At 40.8% G+C, this 14,214-nt stretch overlaps 2 protein-coding genes across 4 annotated transcripts in view; one reads left to right on the plus strand and one right to left on the minus strand.

Moving 5' to 3' along the window:
* The first annotated feature begins 390 nt into the window (after positions 1–390).
* Positions 391–4,563, plus strand: LOC139370716 (cyclin-dependent kinase inhibitor 2A/B (p15, inhibits CDK4)). The gene is made up of 2 exons (XM_071110368.1): positions 391–806; positions 1,988–4,563. The coding sequence occupies exons 1-2, from the start codon at positions 678–680 to the stop codon at positions 2,237–2,239; spliced, it is 381 nt and encodes a 126-aa protein (XP_070966469.1). The 5' UTR covers positions 391–677; the 3' UTR covers positions 2,240–4,563.
* A 915-nt stretch (positions 4,564–5,478) lies between these two features.
* Positions 5,479–14,214, minus strand: part of LOC139370715 (S-methyl-5'-thioadenosine phosphorylase) — a 32,118-nt gene continuing 23,382 nt past the window's right edge. For 2 of the 3 annotated variants that reach the window (XM_071110364.1, XM_071110366.1), the window contains exons 5-8: positions 11,391–11,493; positions 10,672–10,911; positions 6,766–6,891; positions 5,479–6,013 (exon numbers count right to left, since the gene is read on the minus strand). In XM_071110364.1, the coding sequence (XP_070966465.1) occupies positions 5,972–6,013; positions 6,766–6,891; positions 10,672–10,911; positions 11,391–11,493 (511 nt within the window). In that variant the 3' untranslated portion in view covers positions 5,479–5,971. Of the gene's footprint in view, positions 6,014–6,765; positions 6,892–8,987; positions 10,545–10,671; positions 10,912–11,390; positions 11,494–14,214 lie in introns of those variants that run through there. The other variant, XM_071110365.1, reaches the window with a different exon arrangement.

Below are 14,214 nucleotides of genomic sequence, written 5' to 3' on the forward strand. Positions count from 1 at the left end.
ACATTGAGGCTATAGGTCTACATTCAGAAAGCAGCTGAGTTATATGGTGATTGCCACCTGCTGTGTCATAACGCGGGTGTAACCAGCATTCTGTACTATCGGAGCGTGTAGTGAGGCACGCGTTGCAATAATATCTGCCAGAGACGGTGATACATTGTAGCAGTAGATTGCAGCGCATACAGTTATTTTATAACAACAAATGTGGCGACATTGTAGCAGCATAGGTTTCATATTGATATCCAACACATTGGTTATAGACGATTTGACGAAGCATTTGTCCCACTGTTTTTCCACTGTAAACTCTACAGTCAACAAACTCGCTCTCTTCCTGGTACTGTGTCCTTTAGAGCTCCAAAAGAGCATGCGCGACTGGTTAGATCTGCTGCAGAATGACGTCAGCAATTCAAAACACAGGCAAGTCCAGACACACTACCGTCTGATCGGTCATACGATGTACGCTTTAATTTATTCTAGCCAACTGACCGAGGATCTTTCTATCACGTTACATGCGAATGAAGCCTGAAAGAGGAAACGTCAACGACTGTTTAGGCTTTTTTTCGAATGAATATAATTTTGCGCGAGATGTCCGGATATTGACATTGTGAAGCTACCTGTCAAAGGAATCTGTGAAGTGCTGGACTGTTATTGACACGAGCGGAGCGGTGTTATCTCTGCTCATGACGATGCCTCTCGAGGATGATCTAGCCTCAGCAGCCGCGACTGGCAACACCAATCGTGTTAAAATTCTATTACAAAGTGGAGTGGACGTCAACGGTGTAAACTGCTTTGGACGGACACCTCTGCAGGTAAGTGTCTCGCGCTACGCTCTAGTCGTCGTGCCTATTGGTTAAGATCGTGTCGTGATTATTGTAAAAGAGAGTAAATATTCAACGGTGTCATCAATATTTTAACGTTGCAGAGACTGCCCATGCCGCTTTGTTTAAAAAAATCGACTGTTTTAGGTTGAAAACATAAACTGCCTTAACAAATTACTAGAATAGCATGTCATACTGTGAAATTATTTGCATGGGAGCTATATTACCTTTGTTATATATTCTATATATTTTAATGTGCTTTATTTGCGTCATAGTTTATAGTCTGTTGCGCCTCAGGAACCGAGTGATGGGAATGGTGTGCAATTGCCCGTGGTTTCTATAGGCCTGCCATTCACTTTTATAAAGTCCAAATTGTTACTTCTATTGTTGGAAATATTTCCATGAGTTTGTCTTTCAAATAAACATAGAAATAATTCGATATTATACTCTATCAAAATGGTCCATGGCATTACCATTGTAAGCTATATCGGGGCAATGGAGGATGCATGCAGGTCACCACACCCAACCTTCCAAACTCAAAATTGCTCTCCCAAAAATGGCCAAAGTTATCCATATAACATGATATATCTTATTTTAAATTATTAATATGTTCAGATTTAATGACTTACTCTAAAAATACAAAAAAATGTCCTCGGGCTGCTATCAAAATGCCAATGCTGACTCTTCCTATCTATATTTGGCCTTAACTTTGATAGCCCTACATTTTTAATGCTTTTTAGGTTTGCTACAATACGAAAGGTGTGGCTGCAATTAAAATAAGTAAAATTGAAATCATAAGAAATTGTAGGCCGACTTATACCCTTTAACAATGTTATAGCATCAGTTGGGCCTAACTGCTTTTTTTGTCATTTATATCCATTATTATATTGTTATTAAATTGTTATTATATTGTTATTAAATTGTTAAGTGAATAACAGCACCGACATTGTTGGATCATTAAAACACTTTAAACAATCTGAAACGAAAAGCATGCGCTTTTATGGTCTGATAGAACTATAGGCATAATGTATTATTTAGTGTTATTCAAATGCCCCTCTAAATAACGTATTACACACCATGGCAACATTATTTTCCTCGCAAATATTGGCATATTTATGAAATATTCTAGCAGAAGATCTGTAAGTAAAATCAACTTGATTTGTATTTCCTAGGTGATGATGATGGGCAGTTCACCAGTGGCGCAGTTGTTACTAATGCAAGGAGCGGATCCTAATATCGCAGACCGACACACTGGGACAACGCCGTTACACGATGCCGCCAGGATGGGCTTTTTGGACACGGTAGAGATCCTTGTCCAATTCCTCGCCGATCCGAACAGCCGGGACAATCGGAACTGCCGGCCAATCGATTTGGCAATAGAAAGTGGACATAGTAATGTCGTTGCGTTTCTGAAGGCTTTGTGAAATCAAAGATGCGTTGTATTTATTTGTGTGACGATTTTATTGTATAGAATACGGATGTATATTCTAGACCCATTCATTTCTTAAATAGTTTTTTTCTCGATAAAAAAAATGTTTTATTTATGCCTCTCGAAGAGTATTGCACTTATGCACTTAATCAACGGTTTGTTAATTAGGCTTAATATTTATAAGTACATGTAACATTTGTTTTTAGTGTTAAGTTGTCATTTTTTTGTTTGTTATTTTAAATCATGTAATAATCACAGATAGACTGCTTTGGCGTTGCTATAGGAAAATATATACTCTACAATATTGATAAGGTGAGGAATTTACTTTACCAAAAATAAAAGCACACTGGTACCTTCAGTACACCCGTTTGAACTTTTGATTGGAGAAATAATTGTTTTTATCAAATTGCATTAGGCCTATATGATGAGTTTGTATCTTATTTTAGAATTTAACTCTTCTAAAATAACGAATTATTAGAAACCCAAAAGTAAAAATGTGGGGTATGGATTTGTGTATTTTGATAATAATCCATAATCGTTTATATTAAGACAAGTGTTATTGGACATTTGGAAATGGGTCTGGACTTCCTGTAGATAAAGCTGATGATGTTTGGATTTGGAATAATTCCGAGAACATTGTTTCATGCCAAACCTAAATTTGGTCACTTCGATTCTGAATTATTTAAGTAGACCTACCTACTTAAATATGTATTAATTTAGGCTATAATTAACTATTTATTGAGCTCAATTTGAAATCCATAAGTTTCGCTACAATGCATCGACATTGAACGAAATGTTTAACTTTTCATCAAAAGGAAATTATCTAAATAATGGAAGGATCTAGACCACAATGAATTAGCGTGTCCATTCGTGAGATAATGTGTGTCCCTTCAGCTCGATAACCAACTATTTACTTGTTATTTGTACAACTTAAACCTTTTATTTAGGACTAATATAATGGGAACATTCTTGTTCTGTTTAAACGAATGTTTGGATAGGCTGCGATAACTATTGTGTTTATTTAACATAGATTACACCCCTCAAACTCAACTCTGGACCTCGAAGCCAATTCCACTAAGTTTTTTCGTTGTTCCCCTCTAATCAGGGACTGATTTAGACCTGGGTCACAAGGTGGGTTCAATTTAAAATCAGGTAGAACAGAAAAGCTACAGGCTCCGGTCCTCGTAGGGTAAGAGTTGAATACCCCTGGCCCTACACAATAGCCCAGTTATTTCAAATTCAATATCATTAAAGGTATTTATATTTCACTGTGAAATAAACACTCATGAGACTGTGTGTGTAACTTACTGTACAAGAGTAGATGGCAAAGTGGGCGTCGCCTGAAAATTCTAATAGTACATTGTACTAATAATGCAAGAATTTGGTTCATGGGCCTAATATGCCTACTTTTTGCTTGAATATAATTTATTTATCGTTCCGCCATGTTGCTACATTTTATTTGAAAGGTCAATTTAAACTAGACCATTGTAAAAGCAAAAGAAAGCACTCTCTTTTGGGGTCAAAACACACTTGCTTTGTGTATGAGAGAAGCATAACCAAAGCATTGGATGTCGACGTATGACGCCCCGTGCAATTTCTCTTATCATTTCGCACCAGGCCAGCGGGAAGCCACAAATAACTTTGGAACACTGGTACAAAATGTTGCATGCACGATCGACAAGGCAGGAATGAATGCTTAGAACCCCGCCATTCGTGCTCAGTCTGACTGAAATCATGTTATTAGCCTATTAGACCGCTGTAACACTAGCAGTCATGACAAAGTATCACATTTGTCATGAGGATACGTTTTAGCAGTGGCATTTTTATTGGAAACATTTAGTAGACCAACATGAGGGAGGCAATACAATGTTTGTTATTGGACATTTTGAAGCAAATTTCACAAGCCTAATTAATTAAATAGTAAAATATATGCATTCGTCTATTTTGAAAGGAGGCTATATTTAAACCATGTGCTCTTCTTGAAGTTTGTCATTTAAAAGTATTTATTTGCGTGCGTTAAGCTGCATTATGTTCACTACCTCTAGTCAGTCTACTTCCTGATCTTCATTTTTCTCCGAGTCAAACGTATTTGAATGGTGACAACTTGTCACTAAAGGTACAGTACCAAGATGAGATAAAGGGAGAATCTTATAAGCATCTGGCATTTTGCAAAAGTACCTATCATTTCACTTGTAACAGAAGAGTGACATTATGCAAACATATTGACAGGAAGTCCAATGTTGAGCCATATGCGTCACTTCAAACAAGTGTTAGATTAAAGTTCTAGCTAACTTCCTGATTAAAAAAAATGAAAGCACATTTCCAATCTACATAACTTTATTGATTTTGTCACACTTGCAAACACATTTGACCTGTACATGCAGTCGAACACAATCATAATTGAATATCCACCATCATGTTGACTGTTAAGCCTACTTCCTGAAGTGAACCCTATTAGCACATTATAATACTGCAGCTGTGAATCCATGTAAAAATAAATGCTAGGTTAACATGAAGTGTTTTGAAGATAGTTTTAGATGATCCCGTCACATGATATGAGACAGATCGATAATGCCCTCAGTGGAAGTCTTTCTTAATGAAACAAGGCATTTTATTTTATGGAAAGTATATGAGCCATGAATCCACTATTCCCTCACCTAATAATTAGGAGTAAAGAGCCCCAAATCTATCAACAATGTGGTTTGACCTTGTTTCAGGGCAACAAAGTGGAAAAACAGTACGGTGAAGTTGGTCCTAGTCACTGGTCTTCAGCCAGTTTAGCATTTCCCCCACTAAATGGTTAGGATTGGGGAAGCTGATCCTAGATATGTACCTAAACTAAACTTCACCCCAGAGCCGGATAAACAGGCTTGAGGCTTTATCAACGGAAGTGGCAGTTGCTTTTGATTGAATGTCCTGTTCCAATTATACTCGGTGCAAAAGTCTTGTTGGTCATAGACATGTACAGACCATAGCGGTTACAAACAATCCATGAAAACAACCAACTAAGTCCTTTAACCTTTCTTTCAGAAGACATAAGACATACTTTAATGCGTAGTTACATTCTAAAATGTATCTACAGTATGAAAACATGGCTGAACAGTATACAAACAGTGACTGTCATATATATATATATATATATATATATATATATATATATATATATATATATATATATATATATATATATATATATATATATATATATATATATATATAGAGAGAGAGAGAGAGAGAGAGAGAGAGAAAAAGAGAAATGTTTACCCTTATTTTAGCAGGGATCTTTTAGGTGACCACAGAGTCAGGACACCTATCTTAAAGACGGCACCCTACACAGGGAAATTTCCCCAATCACTGCCCTGAGGCATTGGGACCTTTTTTTTTGGACCAGAAGAAAGAATGCCTCCTATTCACCCTCCAACACCACTTCCAGCAGCATCTGGTCTCCCATCCATGAACAACCAGGAACAACCCTGCTTAGCTTCAGAGGCAAGCCAGCAGTGGGATGCAGAATGGTATGCTTCTGGCAAACGATGTAATGTTACTCAAATGTGTTGTGAAATCCTGGCAAATGTACAGTAATGAAAACATGCATATCAGGCACTTTCTTGTGATTCACTGATGAGGAATCGAGAGAGAGAGATGAATCCATTGTTGGTATTGGTGGCTGGTGTGTTGCAAGTCATTCTTTGATATACAGGGGTGGCGAGAGGCTTTTCGGTGGTTCTCAATGTTGTTTTGGTAGCATTATTGAGGATTGGGCTGTTGTCTGAAAGAAACCAAACACACACTAAATAGTAGCAGAGGTACTAACAAAAACAGTTTAGAAAATATACATATCGCAATCTGTTAGTAAAACAAACTAATACGTTTGTTTTGAGTGTTTGCGTCACGAAGCATGCCATACTGGAATTTCTGTTTAGCACGTCAAATTACAGTCACCATCTCACTGACTGAAGTGTCATTGAGGATGAATAACGAAGCGAGGGTAAGCCTAAGGGCCTTTACATTATGGCTCATTGGGTTCAGAGCCAGGTGTCCTGAGGGAAATCACCTTGAACACCAGACCTGGGTTCACATAGCATTTATTTCTTATCACTTTTGGGACTATTCCATTAGTTTTATAAGCAGGATTCACTAGGTTCAGAGCTAGACGTCCTAAAATACATCCCCTTTAAATACAGACCAGAAGCCTAACATGGAGGCATCAAGACAGGCCATCATTTTATCACCCAGTAACTGTCCAATGTGGATACAGGCCGACTCAGCAGTGAGTAACTGTGAATAAGCAGTGAGTAACTCAGTGAGAATGTGCTTACTGAGCATTTGACCTAGTAGAAAGACACTGAACAGCACCAGCTCTCCTACAAACCCATATGGTTGTACGTTGCCGTGTTGACTTGGTAAGGAAAAAAATAAAGCACTTAATTGCCTGAGGATAAATAATGTTCAATTATACATAATTCTATTTAAACCCCCCTGTAGAGATGAACCTGGGTACATTACAATGGTAAATCTTACCTTCAGAGCCTTTATGGTGTGGGTCCAGTCCTCCTGGGTGCAGATCAGGGGGATAGCAGTGAGCAGGATACTGCTGGCCTTGTTGGCATTCTCCTTCATAGTCTTCAGGACGTTGTCGACGCAGACCTGGTACAGCCAGGAAATACATTTAATGAATACGTTTTTTTTGTGGGATTGAGGTGCTTAACTCGGTAAATTCGAGTCACATTCTGAATATGGAGAAAGATGGCGACTGACAGCCTTAAACACTTGCAAGACCAAAGGAGGTGCCTCACAATGTGAGACGCAAACATTTATAAAATACCGTTGTCAAAACGTTAGGTTATTAATAAAAATGTGTACATTTCTTCTTGTCAATATCCGGGCTGCTACACCATTTTTTCTCTTTCATTTTAATCAGAGTAATATTATCTCCCGAGTGGCACAGTGGTCTGACACTGCATCTCAGTGCAAGAAGCTTCACTGCAGTACCTGGTTCGAATCGAAGCTGCATTACATCCAGCCGTGATTGGGAGTCCCATAGGGCAGAGCACAATTGCGTCACCCGGGTTTGGCCGGCATTGTAAATAATAACTTACTTGTCTAGTTAAAGGGTTACATTTTTTATATATATTCAAAGTTTGTTTTTACAGTATAACCAAGGCTGTTCGAAGCAGGCGCTTCATAAAAATAATTATCTGTGGAAACTGACAACAAAAACGCCCTCCTGAACACACAAATACATTGCTTGTTGTGTAATTACATGCGTTTACTTAATCCATGATATTATCGCTGATGAAAATTCACACCTCAGTAATCTGACAGAGTCATCGTGAAAGATCGTAGTGCCACGCCTGGACAGTCACAGAGCCGGTCGGACACGTTAAGACCTGGAGCTACTGTCAACATTACTTTCACTTTCCTTTCCTACCCGTCTCGTGATTGTCTCCAGGCAACCGCATTCGAACGTCAACTTCATTTTGAACTTGGGCGCAAAATAAATAAATAAATAAATAAATCTTTCAACCCAAGCCTCAGTTGAAATATTGTGGAGGTACAAAATAAACACATCTGTGAATTAAAGCTCTTAGCCCAGTTCACACAGACATCCTACACTGTACTGTAGCCTACAGGTTCAGTTTGAGTGCGCAATGAGCAAGGTTCAATAGCAGGCATTTATTTCATACGTTTTCCATAAGTTTTGAGCCTTCATACGTTTTAGGATTTACACCTTGCAGGGTGTAATACGGGGTGCTCTGAAAGCTAGGCCCATCCTCTTTAAACATTGGCAGCTAGCCCGTGGAGTAATTTCTACAGGACAGTTTGCTTTGATAAGACTATAAAATAAGACGGTATGAAACACCTGTACTCCTTAAAGCATGGTATAGCTAACAGCTAAAGTAAAAGGGAGTATGAAAATCACTAAAGATAATCGAATGGTCTGTTAAACCCTTGCTTGTTGTGTAATTACCTACCTCTGTCCTTCACTCCATCATCAGTGGTAATGACAACACATGACAATAACTGAAACACAGAGAGTGGTATCAATCTCTGTCAGACAGAGAGTGATGTGTCCATGGAGACTTTGGACACAGCAGCTCCAATGACATCAAGATTATATCCCAAATAGCACCTGGTCACCTATTTAGTGCACTACTTTTGACCAAGCAAGGGCTGCATCAAGATGTGATACATATAGCTACTTACAGTGCAGTAAATAATGATACAATCCCATTATAATACATACGGCTACAAAGCCATGACTCCACAGGATAACATCAACACGGTTGAGGCAATGCAGGATATAAGGCAATCCTTTTCACTATTAACATTTAGATTGGAGCAAAACATGTAAACAATTTAATCTAATCATACATGTATTATTGGCTACATTGAGATAACTACTATGATGAATTCAGAGAAATTGTTCCTACACTGTCGACTAGGCTAAATGCCATGTAGCTCCAGACAGCATGCCGTTTATACCAAGACGATACAGTTGGGGTGTGCCACCCAAGATAGTATGTTACCATGGAACTCCAAGGGACATTCACTTATACAACCTTTTAATGATTGATGCACTACAGCATAAGACCAAGGTACTTTGTGAAATGTAGCACAGTGACCACAACATATGATCAGCAAAATTTTTGGGGTTGTTGTTGTTGTGTGCCCTAATGAACACACCCCTGAACTGAGGGCCTGTTTTGTTGTGATCTCTCAGGCCCTGTGGACAACTGTATACCGGTGACTCAACCTCAGCTGGCAGGACTCACACCGGAGGCTGGCAGGCTCACAGCGAGGGAAGGCGTAGATAGGGCGGAAGGATGTGGTGAGAGGGTGTGCAACAGGAGGGGGAAGGAGGGGGAGGGGTGGCCAGGAGGTCAGCTGCAGGAACTAGGAAGGGGAAGCCGAGCCTCCCCCAGACATAATTTATCAACTGGATAGTGGGTGACAGTCACTCACTCGGAAGCTGTTGTGTGTGTGTGTGTGTGTGTGTGCGCATGCATGTGGTACTTCAGAGTGATATAATAATCAGGCGGAAGAATTCGAAACGTAAACAGTTGCCTGTAAAATGCTGACGAGGAGGAAATGTATACCAGACAAAATGTCATTGTGCAATTTCAAATCCCGAAAAATACTATTTGCATTTGTTTTGCTACAGCTTTGTGACAAAGGCATGTGACTATTTAGTTATTAACTTGAGACATTTTGAATTCCTGCTTTGTTTATGTACAAATATAAATGCATTTAAAATCAGATTGAGTCGACCTCTAGGTCAGTGTGACAGCTGGAGTACACGTAGAGAGCCGTAAAACAGAACGGTCACTTCAGCCCTCATGTCGTGGACGTTTTAGACTCACTACCAAACAATGGCTCTTACTGATGGAGAAGTGACTAACTACACACAGGATATTAAGGAAAAAAGGCTAGTTCTCAAAATTCAGGGAGAAATCGTTCTATGAAAAATTTTCATGGAATTCACTGACGGTGACCTCTAACCTACATTTGATTTGACTCTAAATACCACGTGAGGCTGAATGTCATGTCACCTTGTCAAGAATGTGGTGGAAAAGACCGGAGCCCTGAGAAATTGAAACAATGAAAGCAGTAAGTGTTTTACTGTGGTAAAAATAAAAAGCTCTGACGCATTTCAGTTCTTAGTCACTAATTTTTTGCCTAATATTGCAGTTGGAAATGTCCAGCTGCTGTGAAAGCGGATGTAAGACATATTACCAAGTAACAAGACAATTGACCACATGCAGTACATGAATGCGTCATCTTAGTGAAACGGGTGCATTTGCATAACAATTTTCCAGATAACCTGTGTTGTGGTGCAACTGAAAATTGAGGACATTCCAAAACATCTCTCCTCGAAACAGTTACAGAACCTCACACACACACACACACGTGGGTAAATGCTTCTTCCCTGCGGCCTGGGTAGCTGACTAGCGGCTGCAAGCCACTGTCAGCGTTGGGTGTCGATGCGTATCCATCCCACTGCGTGTTTGACACTCTCTTCCTGTCTTCCCTGTCCTCTCATACTAACTTTCCTATCAATACAATATGTAATGGAATAAAATTTCCACACACTTAGGATCAATGCACACATTTCATTGCATTTTGCACACACTGTATATAGACTTTATTTTTTTCTACTGTGTCATTGCATTGTTTGTGTTATTGGCTTGTTTATTGTTTATTCCATGTGTAACTCTGTTGTTGTCTGTGTCACACTGCTTTGCTTTATCTTGGCCAGGTCGCAGTTGTAAATGAGAACTTGTTCTCAACTGGCCTACCTGGTTAAATAAAGGTGAAAAAATAAAAATAAGGCTAAGCTTTCGGTTGCAAGACCTTCATCAGAGCATACAATCAATTTAAAAAAATACGATGGGGAGGGAATTTCCACACAAAACAAAAACTCACAGCCTCCTCATGCTCCTTCCAGCAGTCGTAGTCGGTGGCCATGGCGATGCTAGCATAGCAAAGGCCCGCCTCCTTGGCGAGGACCACCTCGGGCACGCTGGTCATGTTGATAACGTCGGCACCCCACTGGCGGAACATCAGGCTCTCGGCACGCGACGAGAAGCGAGGGCCCTCGATGGTGAGCACCGTACCCTGCGGGTGGCACTTCACCCCCAGGCTGCGCGCCACCTCCAGCAGCACCTGGGCATGGGGAGGGAGAGGCGTGACGTCATTTTCTAGGAGAGAGTGGTCAGTGTTTTTGTGTGTTTTATGAACACTTAGAAAGGAAATAATTGTAACTATGCAAAGCCTCACTACACACCAAAAACAGCAATCAAAAGTTCCAATGCACAGGCGGCTGGTAGCACCTTAAATTGGGAAGGACAGGCTCATAGTAATGGCTGGAACGGAAGGAATGGAACAGTATTGAACATCAAACACAGTTTCCATGGTTTCCAGGTATTTGATACCATTCCATTTACTCCGTTCCAGCCATTTATGAGCAGTCCTCCCCTCACAAGCATCCTGTGTTCCAATGACATAACATTCACTCACTCCCCAGCAGGCAACACCCACCACTACAACATTTACATTGTAGTGGCAGGGGTGGATTTGGACCAGGCCACAGACACCGGTCTAGGTGCTAGTGGTTGATTTGGAACGGGGCCGTGGACACTGACCTCCCTGGTCCGGGTGCAGAAGGGCTCAGCCATGGGGATGTGAGACACGCCTGGAGGACTGGTGGACCGCCCGTCGTACAGCGTCTGGGCCCTCTTTGTCGTCCTGGGAGGGAGGGAGGACACACAGGAAATGACAGGTCAGTGACAAGGGTTGGGTTCAACAACTCTGTTACCATGTCTCACTCAGGGGGCAAAACAAGAAGAACTCTGCTACCATGTCTCACTCAGGGGGCAAAACAAGAAGAACTCTGCTACCATGTCTCACTCAGGGGGCAAAACAAGAAGAACTCTGCTACCATGTCTCATTCAGGGGGAAAAACAAGAAGAACTCTGCTACCATGTCTCACTCAGGGGGCAAAACAAGAAGAACTCTGCTACCATGTCTCACTCAGGGGTCAAAACAAGAAGAACGTACCTGCTGGCAGTTATTCTGGTGATAAAAATGAGAACTTGGGAGAATTTCTCTCTTCCGTTTAACACTTCACTTCCTGTCTGACTTTTTAGTTTCCTCGCAGTGCATAAAATACTTTATCAAACACATTCTAAGATCCTATAAATAGACTACAATCTTACAGGGTAGGCCCAGAGTGACTAAATTCTACGGCAAATGGTGGTATTTTTCTCTCTTTCAAGGTTAGAGTTGTGCAATGTGGCAACAATGGTGTCTGAATGTGAAAGGCATTCATCCTGTCACTGTAGCAAAAAACAAAGTGTTTCTCATCCACAAGTAGTCATCATCACAATGACTAATACATGCTGAATGGATCAGGGTCTTAATAACAAGCCGGTGCTTTGCAACAACTGGCCCTCACAATACAGAAGACAAACAAATCCCCATAGAAACTGAGAATAAAATATTTCATGGCTGCAGACATTGAAACGAGCCAAATTGTTTAGCAATGTGGACTAAATCTGGGAATTACTGCATGGAATCCCCCAAAACCCTTAAGAGGAGGAGGAGGTGACTAGTTATTAACCCTTTCCACTCGCACCCATATACAGATTGAAAATGGCAGATTTGGGCACTGATAAATGCCTAAATTAGATTTGAGTGGCTGTACAAGTAACATGTTATAAAATGACAGAGCTCAGCACTGTATGGGTTTGACTGACACGTTGTCCCCATACCTCCTGCTAATTGGGAAACCTTTGCACATGTTTTATTGTCTTGAGTGAGGGAAATGCTGTAAATAAGAGGACTCAATGTATTTTGAAAGATGAGACGTTGAGGATTATAGTAAATTGAGCGTTGATGTCATGTTAGCCATGTTGTCAATAGAACAGCTTTTAAATGATGCCCATCTGTCCCAGATGCGATTTATAATGGAGCGTTTTTTGATTGTGTAAACCTTAGTTGTGTGATGGCGGGGATGCAGGGCTGTGTTCCAAACAACTACAAGTGTGCTGCTCTAGTTCCTCAACAGCACAGCTAGAAGAGCTCAAAAAATACTTGTCATAAAGTGCATTGAAATTACATATGAACTGTGTACACTTTGGAAAGGTGTGTGGCCACTTGGAGAAACCAGTTAGTCCGCTCACTCAAACCCTTGACATTTTTTTGTCTTGTGTTGCACCTACCCCACATTTTCCAGGAATATTCTTATCATGTCACTGAATGTATCCAGAATATGATCGGATTGTTATTAACAAATGTGGCGAAAAGTACAGTAACTGTAAAATGCACATAACAGTGTAATGTTTGGATTCAGTCTCGTGTCAGGAGAACTGTTGTGTCCTCAACTTTGGTCTAATATTTTCCCCATGATCTTTGAACTGTTTCATTTCAATTGCTACCATGATTATACATTTCATACTTCAAGGGGTGGTGAGGATGGACTGAGCCAGCATTTAACATTTGTCGCCATGCCGACAGGCAGCTGCCCTCCAGATTCCAGAGCTGTGGCGCTGAGTCACCCAGTGTGGCCACCCAGGCCACATTCCAGTTCTACATGCCCCTCCCTCACACACTCTCTCTACCCAGTCTCTGCTCAAATGAGCAAGCCCAGAAACCGGCTGCTGCGAGGTGCTACCCAGGGCCCTGAAGCTACCTAGCACCTAAACGTTACACTGAGGAAAGGCAAGCTTAGAAAGACAACTCCTTGTCCTCATGTTACTAGGAAATATTTAGACTGTAGGGACACTGACAGGAGGAACACATATTTAGACTGTAGGGACACTGACAGGAGGAACACATATTTAGACTGTAGGGACACTGACAGGAGGAACACATATTAAGACTGTAGGGACACTGACAGGAGGAACACATATTAAGACTGTAGGGACAATGACAGGAGGAACACATATTAAGACTGTAGGGACACTGACAGGAGGAACACATATTAAGACTGTAGGGACACTGACAGGAGGAACACATATTAAGACTGTAGGGACACTGACAGGAGGAACACATATTAAGACTGTAGGGACAATGACAGGAGGAACACATATTAAGACTGTAGGGACACTGACAGGAGGAACACATATTAAGACTGTAGGGACACTGACAGGAGGAACACATATTAAGACTGTAGCGACACTGACAGGAGGAACACATTTTAAGACTGTAGGGACACTGACAGGAGGAACACATTTTAAGACTGTAGGGACACTGACAAGAGAAACACATTAAGACGGTAGGGACACTGACAGGAGGAACACATTAAGACTGTAGGGACACTGACAGGAGGAACACATTAAGACTGTACGGACACTGACAGGAGGAACACATATTAAGACTGTACGGACACTGACAGGAGGAACACATTAAGACTGTAGGGACACTGACAGGAGGAACACATTTTAAGACTGTACGGACACTGACAGG

This window comes from Oncorhynchus clarkii, chromosome 17 (genome assembly GCF_045791955.1).
Source record: "Oncorhynchus clarkii lewisi isolate Uvic-CL-2024 chromosome 17, UVic_Ocla_1.0, whole genome shotgun sequence".
NCBI lineage: Eukaryota > Metazoa > Chordata > Actinopteri > Salmoniformes > Salmonidae > Oncorhynchus > Oncorhynchus clarkii.